General features: G+C 45.4%; 1 protein-coding gene across 1 annotated transcript in view; it reads left to right on the forward strand.

Annotated features, from left to right (window-relative positions):
- Positions 1 to 18186: 18186 nt before the first annotated feature.
- The window catches only part of LOC148431267 (telomerase protein component 1-like), a 28957-nt gene continuing 28804 nt past the window's right edge, over positions 18187 to 18339 (forward strand). The window contains exon 1 of the mRNA XM_088466137.1: positions 18187 to 18270. Within this exon, the coding sequence (XP_088322263.1) occupies positions 18187 to 18270 (84 nt within the window). The remainder of the gene's footprint in view (positions 18271 to 18339) is intronic.

Here is an 18339-nt window from a genome sequence, read left to right on the forward strand (position 1 = left end):
GTTATCTTTGTAGGTGTGACTATAATAAATCCAGCATAGAAATCCTCACTGCACACTGTTGCATTAATAGCATGTGATGTGTGTTTTGGCAAGATGGCTTCACTTTTTAATGACGGGCAGTCATGTACATTACGCATTGAGAATTGTTCGCAGAAGGAATGTAAAAGCATATATACACTGTAAAGGTTAAAAATGCCATAATAAAAAAAGTAAACCTAAAGGGGATTAAAAATGTACCAAACAATGCTCTATATAGAACTGTAAAGTTCTGGACATAGGTTGTGCTGCGGTCTGAGCTGGGAGTACACTACAAAAAGACAAGCATAAGCTTTCTGAATATTACAGGGTAGTAGCTGATTTAGCTTGTATACAGCCAAAATGCATGTAATATGGGCAGATGAAGTGAAAAATAGTGGGTATTTTGGTAGTACAAGTAATCTTCTAGCAATGTGATGGCATTTTCAGCTTGTACAGCAGCATGAACAAATTCTAAGCATTTCAGAACTTGCCACAATGTAACATTGCATATATGGTGCTGTCTGCAACATAACGGGCCATATCTTTAGCCTCCATAACTATAAGTTTACGCCGGTGTAAACTTACCGCTCTGTTCGCCCAAATATGTCACTTAACACACCTTCGCGCAAAAAATCTCCATGGTGTTAGCCGTGAAAAGGGGGAAATCTGCCTGTACGCCAGAAAAAGTCAAACTATTATTGGGTAGCATTATAGAAGTGTATTAGTAGCCATAAAGGGTTTGGGTTCTTAAATTGTCAAATGGCTCTTGTATGTTTTTTTTTTTTGTTTTTTTGTTTTTTTCCTAAAGTGAAAAAATTATGGAAATCAATATTTTTTTTGCCCAAAATAAATGCTGTAGTTAAATTAAGGGATAATTATAGGGCATTTTTAAAAATTATAAAAATACACCTGTCACTTGCACCTGTAATATTTAATACACATGACCCATCCATACAGAACCCCCATATACTCCCTTTAGAATGTAAGCTCTCACGAGCAGGGCCCTCGTCCCTCATGTCCTTTGCCTCCCCTATTTATACGATCATGTACTGCTAACTCCCCAATTGGCACCTAACACTTGGTAGCTAATGCCCTGCTGCTTGTGCTATGCAACAATGTTTCTAAACCATGTCCTTGTCCTGCATTGTTTTGTACTACTATTACTGTTTTTTTCTTGTGTCCTCATTTATGTACTGTGTAAGGCGCTGTGGAATCTTTGTGGCGCCATATACATAAAGGATGATAATAATAATATACCTGTCCCACCACTTTAAATGCAATTTCCAAAATTTTTTACTTTCTTACCACAAAATTTTATGTCTGCATTATTGGCCCAACTAAGTTAATTAAAAAACACTTTTTGCCTAATTAGTCATTAAGGAGGGTGTCCCAGTCCTGACATTTTTAGCCAAAAATAGGGGTTATGCACAACTTTTCACCTACTCAGTAGGTGGTGAAAACTTTTTTGCGGCAAATGCTATGGAGAATTTGCACCCGGGAAAAGTCGTGGCTAATAGGATTGCACGATATGTCTAAATTCATATGATAAGCCGTTTTTCTCGGAAAAGTGGCTTGACGTGGTTAATAGCATATGGCCCAAAGACTACTGGAAGCAAATAATTGCATATTTATTTTTAACATATTATTGAAGATTTTGAATGTAAATGGGGAGGGAGATTAAGAAAGAATAGAGGAAGGTGACAGGACATGTAAGAGGAATACATGTATCCATAATGACAAGTGAAGTATATTGAAGCTACACTTCCACATAGCAGAAAGCTTTTACTACAATGGCGCGCTCACCAAGAAAACACATACTTTACCTTAACAAATGGGGTTGAGAGTAGGAAGTTTTAACAAGAGGACTAATCACAAGCCATAGAGCGGTATCCAATTAACCCCGAACATTGTTCAGACGCCAATTGACCTCCACGATCGTCGAAAAACAGGGATTTTTCACCAATTATCCCCGTTTTTCGACGATGATTGTTTTCTTTTTTTCACCCTATCCTATTTCTGTCGAAATAGGATAGTTCTCCCAAAAACACAGGTGCCGCGATAAGCCTGCGGACCTGTGTGTGTGTGTGCGCTCCTTTTTTCAGGTGAACAAACGGCAGTTATCGTGGATTTTTTTTCGGGACACATCGGGTCCCGAAAAAAAAAAACCTGATAAGTGCCGGCGTCATGCCGACTTCGGGGCTAATTGTGTAGCCCTGGGTCAGGTAATTAGCCGCGGTAATTTACCGCGGCTAATTGAATACCCCCCATAATGTCTTCATTGCAGTCTTTGGTCTTTTTACTCGACCAGGATTGTTAGAGGAACCTCAGGAAAATTGGTTGTTCTTGTCTAGAGGGAGGGGCACATTTTTGTAAAATCTTTTACTATGTAACAGTTCAGATTTAATTTGAGGCAACAGATAATGGTTTAGAAGGTAGGGGCCATGAATAATGTAAATTTCAGTGGAAAAGGAGAAAAAAATTCTAAGGGCAATAAGGAATAGAAGTCCTCCTACCAATAGTGCATTCATATCGGTATGGAGCAGGGGGCCTGATTCAGAGCTGGACGCTCTGACCAGAGCGCTCGCTCTGAATCAGGGCCCTCCTACCTAAAAATGGAGCGGCCTCCTGGCCGCTCGCATAGCTGTAGGTGACCACCCACAGCTTATGCGAGCGGCCACAAAGATGGTCGCGATGGTCAAGACCATCGCGACCATCGGGCTTGCGACGAGACCCTGCGGTTGGGTCTCGCTGTCGCAGGCCCAGGAGTGCTTTTGGCTCTATCAGAGCCAAAAGCACTCCCACTGACATCACTAGTGATGTCAGTGGGGCCGGACCCAGACGGAAGGCGTTCCATGGGAACGCCTCCGTCTGGGCAGCAACGCCCCTGGCACGCCCACCAAAGGGGGCGTGCTGTCAGTCACCATCGACAGCACGCCCCCTTTGGTGCGAGACCCATAGCGACAGCTTGGTTGTCGCTATGCGGGTCTCGCGCATGCGCTCGACGGAGCTCCCTCCGTCATGCGCATTAGGGCACCATCGACCCGCTTGCGAGCATCCTGTGCTCGCGAGCGGGTCTGAATTAGGCCCAGGGAGCCCAGTAAATAGCTGCCCATACCTTCCAGAACTTACCTGGAGAGCTATGAATAATATACTGTATATGTACCATTGTGCAGAGCTGCTTTATTCTCAATATAATTCTGCACAGTGAGGGAGGAGTTGTATTCTTCCATTTGTCATGCTTTTATTAATTTTTGAACCAATTCTCAAATATTCTAAAAATGTGGAAAGAAACCTACTCAGAAAATTATCTTGGCAATTCATATTACAGGGAGTGATCTGGATCTCCCCAATTACCAGAATTACAACATCAAAGTATTTAAATAGGGTAATTTCAATCTCTTAGGGGTGCAAAGTAGCCAGTCCTATGGAGATCAAGTAATAGAGAACTTATTTAGAGTGTTATAGGTAGTAGTTGGAGCAATTTTGTATCGATCATAAGGTGTGTTATAAGCCTCTGAGTGTGCTGGGGGATGTCTGGGACACTACGAGGAAAGACTGGCAGTAACTGTAACGCATGTAAGAAGAATTAGATGTATTCAGACAAGCAGACACTAATGCATGTAAGAATAATAAGATGATGTACAGTATCTTTTTCCATAATATAAACTGTTTACTGCAATGCTACCAGATGAGAAACAAGAATGCCTGTCTCAACGGATAGAGATATTGGTAAAAGTATGATTGGATCCCCGATACATAACTTGATATGCTCCCATTTGCATTGTTTGTTTAAGGTCTGTCAGAAGTTTAATATCGAAATGAGTCCAATGGAGAGAGGTCCTGAGCAAATTAATTATTTCACAATGGAGTAAGGTGCTAAATACGAAAATAGTAGGTAAGTGATGGTAGTATGATTGGTCCATATTGATTAAAATGGGCTTACTACCCACACTAGCATTCTCTTAAAGTAGGGCTACTCATAGTGGGGATGAGGCAGAGCAGAGGTTGGTGGTGTGAAGGTGCCCATCCACTAGACCAGGGGTGGGGAACCTTTTTTCTGCCGAGGGCCATTTTAATATAATATTATTTGCGGGCCCTGTGCAGGCCATGCCCCCTCCGTGTGAGGTCACCAGTGTTTACAGCAGGGGTTCCCAAGCACGGTCCTCAAGGCACACTAACAGTCCAGGTTTTAAGGATAGCCATACTAGAGCACAGGTGACTTAATTAGTACCTCAGTTATTTTGATTTAACCATCTGGTCACAATCATGGATATCACTAAAACCAGGACTGTTAGTGTGCCTTGAGGACCGAGGTTGGGAATCACTGGTTTACAGCAATGCCCGGAGCATCCTGAGGATACTCTGGGGAGCTGTAAGGACAGCGGTGTGACCTTCTGAAGCATCCTAAGGAAGCTACAGGCGGCACTGCTGCATAGCTTCCGGCTGCAGTTTGCCGTCTTGGGCACCCTGCTAGCCAGATGAGGCTAGCAGAATAAAGCTCTGAGTACCACACCAAATGATTCTGGGAGCCTTATATGGCCCCCGGGCCTGAGTTTCCCCATCCCTGCACTAGACGAATAAGTTGAGCGACTGAACGATATCGTTCATAAATCGTTTGCAAAAATGTTTAAAACGACCAGCTATGCGTGCTCCCGCGGGTCGTTTAGACATCTATCATCGGGCAAACATGCTGAACAGGTTGTCCAGCATGTTTGCAGATGATTGATGTACCTACACTGAACGACTGCTCGTTCAGTGTAGGCATATCACAGACTGACAAACGTCTGCACGATTACAATGTCGTAATCGTGCAGTCGTTTTGAGGTCTGCTAGTGGATGGGCACATTTAGTCTCTATATTCACGCAGATACATACAAGAGGGGGAGTGTGCAATAAAACTGAGCTATAAATCGGACAGTTTTATATTGACAAAATTAAGAACACCAAGGCCTCTCTCATGAACAGGCTTAGAGAAAATATCCAGACGAATTTTAGTTTGTAGCAGACAATATGAATTTGAAAGCTAGTTGTAGGCTTTTGAAGATACTACCAGTAACTGGTATCAGGAGTGTTTGAAAAAGATATGAGGTGGGGCAAAACATTAATTTTTATAGATGCAATTTTACTGCTCCATGATATTATAAGTTTGATCCATTTTTAATGTGTCTAACAAATGATACAATTAATTATATTTAGCTAATTTGTAAGATTTAGGGGCGTGTGGTATAAAGGTCGACACCAAATGTTCAACAATTTATTTTTTTCCCCCACATTTTTGAAGCCTAACTCTAACCGTCCCTCCGGAGGCCTAACCCTCCCCCCAAATGGCCTACCCCTAACCTTAAAAATGTTGGAAAAAACATATCAACAATCTGAACCGGAATCTTTTGCACAGTTGACCTATTGGATGTCAACCATCTGGAGTCGACCTATTCATTGTCTACTATCTGGATACCAATTTAGGGGCCTATGTATTAACAAATGCAGCACTGGTGCAATTATTACCAGTCAGTATCGCTATGGATATTTTCATTTTGAATGAAAATATCCCTGCTACAGTATGTATTAGTTAATGTGCAAGGACCGCAGTGGCGACAACTGTCCCTGTGAGTTACATAACGATGTAGTCTTTCATATATTTGGAAATCTAACACTGCAAAATGGCGTAAACCAACGGGGGCCACACTCCGAAAAGCTTAGCTTTTTGTTTATTTAGGGGTCTTACTGCAGTCCCCATTGACATTAATGGGGTCTATGGTCTGCAGCAGTAGTTGGCCTAATACAGGAGTTTTCACAGAAATCTGCAGAAGTTTATTAGTACATAGCAATGATCATAAGATTATGCAGAAACTGTAGTTTCAGCATAATTTTATGAAAAACCGCTTAGACAGATAGTTTAGATTGTGGATTTCTTTAATCATGCACATGTGAGTTAATCTATTTTGCTGGGTCAGTAATTATCCCACCTGCTTCCATAGATAGAAATCCTCAAAACATGACCTGTTCGGTAAACTTGAGGGTTAAGGTTGAACCACTGATTTATAAGAATTAGCAAGGACAGAGCACCTTAGAATAGAACCCCCATGCACTTACCGTTAAAGATGTGACCGAATGCAAGACTAATCAACCCTATAAATAGCCTTTTCTGAATCTATGGGAACCATAAGAAATAGAAGCTTTTGTATTATACCCCTTTCACACTGCCAGCAAATATCCCAGGTTATTTCATGTGAATGCGTAACAGCCCGGGTTATCGTGCAGTGGGAAAGGGCCTAGTTGAAATAACCCGCCATGTTTAATCAAGGTAACGAGCAGGGTTGAACACTGGTTCAACCTGGCTCGGGGTGCAGTGTGGCCGGGTGACCCGGGACCCATTCACAGCAGAGGAAGAGCAGGTGCTTGGAGATGATCTGATCTCCAAGCGCCGGCTCAGCACATGCCTTTGGGGACTCCATCGACCCGGCAATAAGCTGGGTCAGGCCGCCAGTCTAAGGGGGTCGCACCCGGGATGGACCCATGTACAAAATCCTGGGTGCAAACCGGCTTTGCAGTGTGAAAATCAGTGAGGTGAATGAGATCAACTTGCCTGTCTCTTTAATCAGAGGCTTGTTTACCAGGAATAAATGCTACCTGGTTTGGATGTACAAGGGCAACGATAATGTTGTTTGATTTATTATCCACAATCTTGACAAATAGTTTAAGATGATGAGACGGGTCACATATTACTACTTTCTAATCTCATAGTGGTGGAATTTGTATAGGTCCAGAAGCATGTGCATGAGCGATCTGGAGAATTATTTTTAGCAGTGAAAATGACTGGAGTAGAATGGAGGAGTTTTAAAGTTCCTTTAATGGTTCTAGTAATTTCTTTAGATTTTTTTTCAACAGCTAAATAGTGTGTATCTGCAATTCCTGCTTGTATGGGACTAGATGAAATTCAACCACCCCCACCCCTTGCTTTACTTGCTTGGATATGATTTGTTTCATCCATGGATTACATGTTGAACCAATTTAACAACTTGTCGGGTATGCCAACATACACCCACACAGTTGGGTATGCTCACATAAACCATACCCTCCACATCAGCCTCTTTCCCCATTCTTACTGAAAAAGAAGAGCATCATCTATTTGAGGATGGGATTTAGCAATGTAGAGCAGAGGGTGTTGAATGGGTGTGGTTCATGAGGTCTACATTGTCTAGATAGACCATGTTTGGGTAGACAATGGAAGATAGACAGGCAATAGATTGACAGGTACTGAAGGTCGACACACTAAAGGTCGACTGGTAAGGTCGACACTCAGTCAAATGGTTGACACATTTTTATTCTTTTTTAGGGTTAGTCACTTACTACGACGGGTCGACACTCGTAGTAAAATTGACACTTTTTTTTTTTTTTAAGGGTTAGGCACTTACTCCGATGGGTCGACTAGTAAGGTCGAGAGGCAGAAGGTTGACACTCAGTCAAATGGTCGGTATATTTTTTATTTTATTTTTTTGTTCGGGTTAGACACTTACCCCCCGATGGTTAGGGTTAGGCACTTACCCCCCGACGGTTAGGCACTTACCCCCCCCCCGATGGTTAGGGTTAGGCACTTACCCCCCCGATGGTTAGGGTTAGGCACTTACACCCCCCCCCCCTTCGACAGTTAGGGTTAGGCACTTACCCCCCGACGGTTAGGGTTAGGCACTTACCCCCGACGGCTAGGGTTAGGCACCAGGAGGGAGGGTTAGGGTAAAGATTAGGGCTAAAAAACAAAAACCATGTGTCGACCATTTGCATGTCGACCTTCATACCTGTTGACCTTGCTACCAGTCGATCTTCAGTCCTTGTCAACCAACTGCCTGTCGACCTTGTTACCAGTCGACCTTTTAGTGCATCGACCTTCAAACCCTGTCTATTGCCTGTCTATCTTCCATTGTCTACCTAAACATTGTCTATCTAGACAATGTAGACCTAATGACTGGATACCCTTAGGAAGTCTGCTTCCCATTTGAGTACTCCCGGAATGAATATTGCCAAGATGGTGTTCTGCCCAAATGAGAACCTTTGTCACTTCCTTCATGGCCACATAACTTCTTGTGCCTCCCTGATGATTGAACTGGATAGGCCTGCCCTGGAGCAGGTCCTGTGCCCTGACAAGTGCTTTGTATACGGCTCGCAGTTCCAGAATGTTTATTGGCAGACTACTTTCTTGATTTGTCCATCTCCCCTGGAAGGTGTGATGATCTGTCACTGCCCCCCATCCACAAAAGACTGGCATCCATGGTGAGAAGCACCCAATTTGGAATCCAGAACGGGCGTCCTTTGTTTAGATGCTCCTTCGTTAGCCACCACAGGAGGGAGTGACGAACCTCTGGGGTGAGAAAGATCATCCGGGACCTTTTATTAAATCATGCTGTCTATTCCACCTGGAGAGAATCAACCTTTGCTGGGGCCTGGAATGTAACTGAGCATACCCCACCATGTCGAAGGTCGATACCATTGATCCCAGCACCTGCACTGCAGACAGAATGGATACTCTTCGCTTGCGTAGCAACATGTGTATCTGCTTTGATAAGGCCACAATTTTTTTTTTTTTTTTTCTTCTTCTTCTTCTGGCAGAGACACTCTGTGCCTGAGAATCTAGAAATGCTCCCAGATGTACCATCTGCTGTGTTGGAGAAAGTGACGATTTTTTCAATTGATGATCCAGCTGTGCCTTTGTAGGCAGGCTATAGTCCGTTGAAGATGGTGTTGCAGAACTACCGGAGTCTGCCAATATCAGAAGGTCATCCAGATATAGCAGTATTCTGACTCCCTGATGCATGAGATGAGCTGTCATGACTGACATTATTTTGATAAATACCCAGGGAGCTGTAGCAAGGCCAAAGGGTAGAGCCTGAAATTGGTAATGTTGCTGAAGAACAGCAAACCGTAAAAAGTGCTGGTGGGATGGGATAATTGGAGTATGCAGATATGCATCCTGAATATCCAGGTAAACCATGTAATCTCCCGCCTCCATAGCCAAAATAATTCACTGGAGAGTTTCCATGCCAATTTGGGAACATGGATAAACCTGGCGAGGGTATTTAGATTCAGTATAGGGCAATATGCCCCATTAGGCTTGATTTGAGTAATAACCCCTTCCCTGTTGGGACACAGGAACTGGGACTATTACCCCTGCCTGTAGCATGGAGTGTATGGCTTCCTGAACAGCCTAGGCCGTGTCCACATCTAATGGAGGCTCACCTTTGCGCCGGCTTCCCCTGATCTCCCATGGGGTCATGTGCAGGGGGGGGGTTGTGTAACACGCTGAGTATTTTACTTAGTGCCATGTGAACTGCCTTGGACTGCGCCGTGCCTGGTTTCTGCGGTTGCCATCATGGATGCGGCCATGACAGTTTGCATCACCTGACTACTCCATTCCCAATGGTAGCATGATGGTGGTCAGCTGACTCTGTCCACCAATGATCTTCTACTGCAGGGGATAAAACCAGACTGCGGACCACAGGAAGTTGCCTGAGCAATGTTGTCGTTTTCCAGTGTCTACTGAAGATCTCTTTCCAGGTCCTTCCTCGTGTTTTTTCCTGTGCGGATCATTTGCCACCTCATTGTGCAGAAGTGCATCCTCAACCCCTCGCCTGTCTATGGATCATTTGCCACCTTGTTGCACAGAAGTGCGTCCTAGACATCTCACCCGTGTTCAGAGCAATTGTTAGTTCTGGTGTCACTACAACATCCAGCCAGAGTCACTACAGTGTCCAGCCTCAGTTCTGCTGTCACTACAGCATCCAGTCTCAGTACCGCTGTCACTACAGCATCCAATCCTCAGTGCCACTGTGCTTTCTAGATCCTCCGGTGTATATATTAGAAGCTATACAGAGGTATAGCATATTTCTGGAAGAGACATCCACTAGGGTCACCATAGCAGGATTCTCTATTCCCGTGAGTACCAGTCACCTGACCAAAGGACCGCAACCTGCCAGCTGGGTGCAGCTAAACCTGTATCCCGCTTGGAGGGGTCACTGGAGAACACCTCCTGGCTGGTTAGACTGACAGGTTTCGCCAACGACTGGTACTCATGGATGAGGAGATCTTGCGTACAGGCCCCACGTCTCAGATTTCCTCCTCAGCCCAGATCTTTGGCTTGCACTCCTCTGTAGGGGATTTCATACAGCCGGTCGTCAGTTTGCTCAGGCCCAAAATATATGCAAGCCGCCAGGTTGGAGGATAAGGTGGGGGTTTCGAGTTGCTCTCTCAAGTGGAGGCTCATGAGACATTTCTGCAGGAATTTTCGGGGAAACTTGAAAGAAATTTTTTTTGCTGCTTCTGTATTGTCTCCAGCTACTTTTCGAGTGCCACCAACGAAATCTTCTGTGCCTGTTTTTTCTGAGACTCAGTCCACTCTCCTCTATAGCAGGTGAAAGCTTTAAGTCTTCAAGTCTATCTTCTGGGGATCCCCAGTCTACATCGGTAACTGTTTCCAGTGAGCATAACCTCCTTATAAGTTTTCTAAGGTTTTGGAACAACTCCAAGGTTTCCTCCCCAGAATATTCCAAATTAAGTTCTCTGGTGCCACCCCTGATGTATCTAACATCACCGTCAGGGAGGCTGGAGTAAGACATTGGAGCTTCCTGCGCCCCAAACTTTCAAAGAGCGAACGTCAGCGCCGCCAAAAACTACTTCTACGCCTGTATTGCAGTTATGATGACCATTTTATTAGAGACTGCTCTTCGTCCTTCAAGAGATGGGGACAAGGGTGTGTTCCTTGAAGACTGAGCTTCTGGTTCTTCCCCATCACCACTGGAGATCTCTACTGCTGTTTCAAATAAAAAGGGAACACTTTTCAAGCAAAAAAGTTTTTAACTGGAGCCTGACTACAAGATGTTTCCCTCGCTTAGGGAAGGTAGGACGAATAGGTCAACCTCCTAAAGTCAGATACACAAATCATACTAAAACTACCGGTCGCGGGTTGGACATTCCCTGTGACTTGGGTGGTCTTCAGCCAGTTGTTCCTGAAGAACCATTTGGTAAACCAGACTCGTAACTCTTCAGTTTAAAGTCCTATATTCCAAGAAGTCTCAAGTCCCTCATCTCAAGAGGGGAATTCAAGTGACATACCCTAAGGAGGGGTTTTAAGTTTTGCTCCGCAGAAGGGAGTTTCAAGCGTTACGCCCCCAGAAGGGGTTGTAGGTCTCATACCCCTAGAGGGGATTTCTGGTGTGGTATCCCAGGAGGAGGTTACAAGTTTCACGCCCCAAGAAGGGGGCCTTTATTTCAAGTTTTATGCCCCAGGAGCGGGTTTCCACTCTTATACTCCAGGAGGAGTTTTCAGGTGTAATATCCCAAAAGGGAATTTCAAGTTTTGTACCCCAAGAGAGTTTCAGGTCTTTCACCCCCAGGAGGAAGTCTCTGATCTTGCATCTCAAGAGAGGGGTTCATGTTCCATACCCCAAGAGGAAATGTCAAGTCAACTTTCCCAGGAAGGGGGTATTAAGTCCCATTCCTCAGCAGACGGTTTCAAGTCCTATACCCCAGGAGGAGGCCTTCATTTCGATTCTTACACCCCAGGAGGGTGCCTTCGTTTCGAGTTTCAAGCCCCAAGAAAGGGTTTCAAGTTTCATTCCCCAGGAAGGGTCTTCTGGTGTTATACCCCAGGAGGGGTTTTCAAGTTTCGTAACCCAAGAGGGGGTTTTGAGTCACTCACCCCAGGAGGGAGTCTCTGATCTGGCATCCCAAGAGGAAAAGCCAAGTCAGCTTCCCCAGGAGGGGGTTTTAAGTCCCATACTCCAACAGGGAGTGTCAAGTCCTGTACTCCAGGAGGAGGCCTTGAGTCTCTCACCCCAAGAAGGGGGTTTCAAGTCTCTTACCCTAAGAAGGGGGTTCAAGACTGGAACCCCCTTCTTGGGGTGAGAGACTTGAAAGCTCCTCTCGAGGTATAAGACTCTCACCCCCAAGAGGGGGTCTCAAGTCTCACACCCCAGCAGGGGGTCTCAAGTCTTGTACCCCAGGAGGGGATTTCTAATCTCTCACTTCGAGAGGGTTTCAAGTTTTTCACCCCAGGAAGGGATTTTAAGGTTCTTTTCTCAAGAGGAGAATGCTTGTTGTTTACCACGAGGTGAAGATTTAAGCCTCATATCCCAAGAAGGGTACTCCGTCTCAAGTCTCGCTCCCCAAGCTGGGGCCTCCGAATCCTCACTCAAGGAGAAAGCTTCCAGTTTTTGCCTGAGTCAATCATTTCAACACCCCTTCAGTTAAGAGATTCGCAAGATAATGCTACTGCTGCGCCTGTATGTATCACCCATCCTGATGTTTGCTTTAATGGAGACATAGCACAGTATTATGCTTTGGTAGATTAATACCTTGCTATTATGAACTCCTCTCCGTTGTTGGGAATCGAGCCTACCAATGTCCTACAGTTTCTCATCTTTTCAAGGTGAAGCCTGGGATTGGGTTGAACCTATTTACAAATCTAAAGATCCAATACTTTTAGATTTAGTAGCTTTTAGTGAAGCGGTAATTAAGGAATTTGTGTGTGAATTCTGGTGAATCTAATTCTGCCAATCTCCTTCCACCGGCAAAGTATGATCCAGCAGATCTAAATTCTTCTACTACTCCTGAGTGCATTTTTTTTTTTTTTTTATGGAAACTTGGCACACTATTTTGAGTTACTTTAATAATTTTAGGTCATTATGAGAACCGATCCTTCCAGTGGTGTTACTCCTACGAGCATCATTAAATTTATTCTCTCTAGTTTTAAAGGACAGGCATTGCAATGGGATACTCCATTAATGGAATCATGAGATCCAGTTCTTCTGAATTTGGTAGCTTTTAGTACTGCCATTGTCAAAAGATTCTCTCCAACAAGTCCACCTGTGGGCACTTGCCTCAACGAAGTCCCTAGCCCTAGACTACCATCCTCAGATGCACTTCTTTAAGTTCTCAAAAAAAAAAAAAAACAACTTTGCAAAAACAGTCGGTCCATAAGGAAAAATCTCAAGGAATTATTAGAATGATGAATTACAACACTGATTCAGATTACGATCCTGAGCATGACAAAATAGTTTTCAGTAGATCCCGTTAAGGATCCTTTTCGACTTCAGTCTTCTTCGAATGGTCCTCGACGATCCCGTAAGAAGAAGAAAAAAAAATTGATAAATTCTTTGACCAACCTTTCTGTGACAAATTAATTTTTTTAATCCTTTTTATCAGTTTCTACTGGTGTCTTTTGAAATTTCCTCGTATCTGGAGGTTTGGGACATCATCTGGAAGATGTTTTTGGAAGTTGTGTACCTTGATCTTCAATCAGAATTTCTTCAGGTCAAAGATTCTTTTGTTTTTGGCACACATTGTGGTGGTCGGCGGCCCCCCTGAAAGGGGGGGTTACTGTCAGGTTGCGGCCAAGGATCGGCCGTTGCTCACCTTTGCTCCGGCTTCCCCTGATCTCCCGTGGGGTCAGACGTCAGGTGCATTGGAGGTAACGCGCTGAGTATTCTACTTAGTGCCTTGTGAAGGACTGCGCCGAGCCTGGTATCTGCGGTTGCCGTCATGGACGCGGCCATGACAGTCTGCATCACCTGACTACTCCATACCCAATGGTAGCATGATGGTAGTCAGCTGAAGCTGTGCACCAATGATCTGCTACTGCAGGGGATAAAACCAAACTGCGGACCACAGGAAGTTGCTTGAGCAATGATGTTTTCCAGTGTCTACTGAAGATCTTGTTCCAGGTCCTTCCTCGTGTTTTTCCTGTGCTTACTAGTGACGACTTTTGTGCAGAAGTGTGTCCACAACATCTCGCCTGTCTGCGGATCATTTGCCACCTCATTGCGCAGGAGTGTGTCCTCAACATCTCGCCTGTCTGCTAATCATTTGCCACTTCGTTGACCAGAAGTGCGTCCTAGACATCTCACCCGTGGTCAGAGCAATTGTCAGTTCTGCTGTCACTACAGCATCCAGTCACAGTACCACTGTCACTACAGTGTCAGCCTCAGTTCTGCTGTCACTACAGTATCCAATCCTCAGTGCCACTGTGCTTCCTAGATCCTTTGGTGTATATATTAGAAGCTATACAGAGGTATAGCATATTTCTGGAAGAGACATCCACTAGGGCCACCGTAGCAGGATTCTCTATTCCCGTGAGTACCAGTTACCTGACCAAAGGACCATGACCTGCCAGCTGTGTGCAGCTAATCCCATGTCCCACTTGGAGGGGTCACTGGAGAACACCTCCTGGCTGGTTAGACTCCACACCTTTGGTCAGGTCTCGCCAACGACTGGTACTGGTGGATGAGGAGATCTTGTGAACAGGCCCCACGTCTCAGATTTCCTAGTGAGCCCAGATCCATGGCTTGCACTCCTCTAGGGGATTTCATACAGCCAGTCGTGACAGATGTCTCCTGAAAGTGAGGGCATACCCCTGAGAGACCACTTTTCTGACCCAGGCATCTGTAGTTGTTTGATGCCGATAATCCGCAAACTGAAGAAGTTGGCCCCCCACCGAGGGATTTCCCAGGAGGAGTCCCACACCATCAGGCTAAGGGCTTGTTGTCTGGCTTAGAAGCTGAACGTCTTGCCTGGCCAGACCTTAGTTTGTCGCTTTGACTTACGAAAAATAGTCTGCCTAGAGAAAGTCTGTCCTTTTATCTCTTTCCTGAGGACGGAAGAACTGAAAAGAAACCTGCCTAGCTCTAGTCTTTGACGGAGATGGCAGACCTGATGACTTTGAAGCCACCAGACTAGTAATTATGTTATCCAACTCTGCTCCAAAGAGTACCTTTCCAAGAAAAGGTAAGACTTCCAGCGTCCTCTTTGATCCTGTATCAGCTTTCCAAGATCTCAACCAAAGGGCCCTGCGTGCCACTATTGATGCTACTGTTGCTTTAGAAGCTAAAATTTCAGCATCCACTGTAGCCGATTCCCATATGTGGGAGACATTTATCATCTGTTCTCTGGTAGCATTTGGTAGAGTGTTTACCAGTTCCTCAATCCATTCTTCAACAGCTTTTGGCTACCCAGGGTCCAGCTATAACTGGATGGGTAACAGCTTCAGTTGATGAAAATATTGTCTTAAGACAGGCTTCAATCTTTTTTGTGGAATCCCTCAGAGAAGACGCTGATGGAATAGGCAATGTAGCATTTTGGATTAAATGTGTTGCATGAGGATCCACAGTAGCAGGTACCTCCCACTTAGCACACACGATGTTGATCGACAGCTCGCCCCGTTTTGTAGGTTGGGGGGGGGCTGGACAAACGGAGGCATTCCTGAAGGAACACCTGCCGTTTGTAGGCGGCCCTACTGACATCACGAGTGATGTCAGTAGTGAGCTTCCGGCTCACTGGGTCTTGCGGCAGACGAGACCCTACCACAAGGGTCTCGTCGCAAGCCCAATTGTCACGATGGTCGCGACCATCACCTGGCCGCTCGCTAAATCTGTGGGTGGTCACCCACAGCTTAGCGAGCGGCCAGGAGGCCGGTCTTTTTAAAACAAAGCGGCCGCCCTGATTCAGAGTGAGCGCTCGCTTTTTGCGAGTGGCTCTGAATCAGGCCCTGGGTGTGTTAAAGTGTATTTTTAGCTAAATTGTCTACTGTGGCCCGGACCCCCTCCGAAGGATCTGACAATGGTGTTAACCCCTTGTTGCACTGCAGCGGGGGAAGGGTGTAAGGAGCCGCTCAGTGCTTCACGCTGGGGCCTGGGAGCTTAGCTCACGGCGCCCAGCTACACAGCAAGTCTGCTGGTCTACCCCTGATGCGCTGCACTGAGGGGTGGGGGTCGGTGTGCAATCAGCCACTGCAGCCGGGACATAGTCCCAGGGCTGCAGGACAGTATGTGGGCTGACCGCTGGGAAGGCGCTCCAGCTTTACAGGGCTGCAGGGAGATGCTGCAGCCGGGATGTTTGTCCTGGACTGCAGGGCAGAGTAGCCGCCCACTTGGGGACAGGGTGAGCCAGCTCCCTGTACCTCCAGCACTAAGAGGTGCACACTAGGGATCAGGATTGTCAGCTCCTGATACCCCAGAGAGGCAAAAGGGTAGATGGCAGCAGGTGGTGCTTGGTGCCGAGTGCCAGACACTGCTTGTGTTGCAGAGTGCTGGGGACTGAAAGTAGCTCCCAGTGCCGCCAGCACTGGGATAGCAAGCCCAGCGCTGAGCACTGGACACAGTAGATAAAAACACATGGGTATAAAATAAAATGTTTAAAAATGTATGTGCAGCACTGAGCCAGGGAAGCAGGTCCTGAGCTAAAGTGATGCTGTGTGTAAAAGCCTGGTGCCTGGCACCAAGCATAGAGTATGTATTTTAAGTGTATATATTTGATTTATAGTATCTTAAATGTGTAATGTAAATTAAGTGTTTCCCCTGGAAGTCACAGGGAATCCAGGGCTCTGTGGGGGTTGCTGGATCCCCTAGCCACTTCCAGGGAGACGGACTGCTCTCTTATGCAGCCTCATGCCTGAAAGTGGTATGAGGAGTTGCGTGGAGAGCTGGCTAATGCAGCCAGCTTAGTTGTTTCATGGAGCTCCCAAAGAGCTTCCACCTCCTTGGCTAGGAAACCCTGCCCGGGCACCGTGGTTGCCGACCACTGTAGCTCAGATTCATGCAGAGGTGGCAGGCTTGGGGCCAGATTCAGACCCAGATGCAAAGCCGCGGACGTACGCTATGGGCGATTTTCGCCCTTCTGCATATGCATCGCAGTACGCAAACCAGTCATTGCGATCGGGAATCGTGCGCTCTTAACACAAAGACTGAGTGCTACTTTGAGTGACAGTGCCATTTGTGGGTGGTAACAAGGGAAGGTGCTTGTGAACGGGGCAGTGGTGCTGCGAACGCAGGCGTGTCTGGGTGTCAAAACTGAGTTTTCTGTGTGTGCATAATTGACATGGAAGCATCATTGTACACGTCACTTGGCTGTATTTCAGCCTGCAGTGATCGCAGTACTTGCGGTGGAGTAGGGTCTACCTCAAGCACTGCGTGCAGCTTCGATGGCTCTGGATGGTTCTGATTAATCATACACTTCCTGGATAGATGAATACAAAATAGAATATGAATGTGTGTGTGTGTGTGTGTGTATGTATGTATGTATGTATGTGTATATATATATATATATATATATGTATGTAATTATATATATATATATATATATATATATATATATATATTCTAATATAGCACAGTCCTGGCACTCACTAGGGTAAAGGGTAAATGGTGTCTGTGCCTTCCATGGACCACCAGGTCCCACAATATGGAAAAGATGGCAGCACTCGACGACTGACAGAAATGTTCTCAAAAATTTAATGCATTATATAAATATAATCGGGTAGGATTATGGTCTCTGTACACGTGGTGGCCTAGTCGTATTAAAAGTCTCCGGATGGTCTGTTATATGTCCTCCTGTATGAGTAACAGGGGTAACCTCAGGTGGGCAAAAACTTGAGGCTGGGAGTTGAATGTTGGTGTCCGAAATAGTCTTTTCATGTAAAAGTGGGCTGGATTGGGTGAAGTAAGTCCCATATAAATTGGAAGTCAGTAATACAATAGTGCACTTCATCTATACAAAACTCTGCCTAAAGTTTTTGCCTACCTGATGCAGATATACTATTGTATTACTGACTTCTAGTTTATTCCCGGACATGTATATATGTTTATATGTGACATGTATAGTAGGGTACACTTATAGGCAGACGCATATGGGACATTTGCACTGTTTTAATGACAGATTTGCCTGGGGATGGCAACCGGAACAGCTGTCATTCCATAGTAAATGTGTGTCAAGCCGCATCATTCCACGTTTAAAATATGTAAAAACATCTGAGCTAGAAGTGTGCTAAAGATATAGTGCATAGGTATAAGATTTTGTAAAATATACACAAAAGACTAGCCTGCTACCATCATAGTCAATTGGCATTCCATTTATGCAGACCAACTTTCATTCCTTTTAGTACGTCCACACTACACCATGCCTGCTATTATTATACAGGCATTTTAGAGTGTGTAATATGTATAATGTGCATAGCCTGCACGCTGTATTGCCGGGTTACCCGGCAGCAGTTAATAACACTGGAGTTATACAGTATATGTATATCCTATAGATTTCCTTTGTCATTGCGGTTCCCATAGCTCTGCAGTAACAGGTGCCGGGGCCGTATTTCCGGGTGTCAGGTACACAACATCTGCGTCCTGTGTTACCATGGTGACCCTGGCCGGGCAGCCGTCCTGTAACATGGGGACCGTGATGGGCGCAATGAGGAAAGGGAGACACGGGGGTGCCCAGGTATAAACTCTCGTGACCTTTTCTCATCAATGGGATGTAATCGACCTGTTTGTAGACCGCATGTTCAGT

This window comes from Taudactylus pleione, unplaced genomic scaffold (genome assembly GCF_031769625.1).
Source record: "Taudactylus pleione unplaced genomic scaffold, aTauple2 ptg002543l, whole genome shotgun sequence".
Taxonomy (NCBI): domain Eukaryota; kingdom Metazoa; phylum Chordata; class Amphibia; order Anura; family Myobatrachidae; genus Taudactylus; species Taudactylus pleione.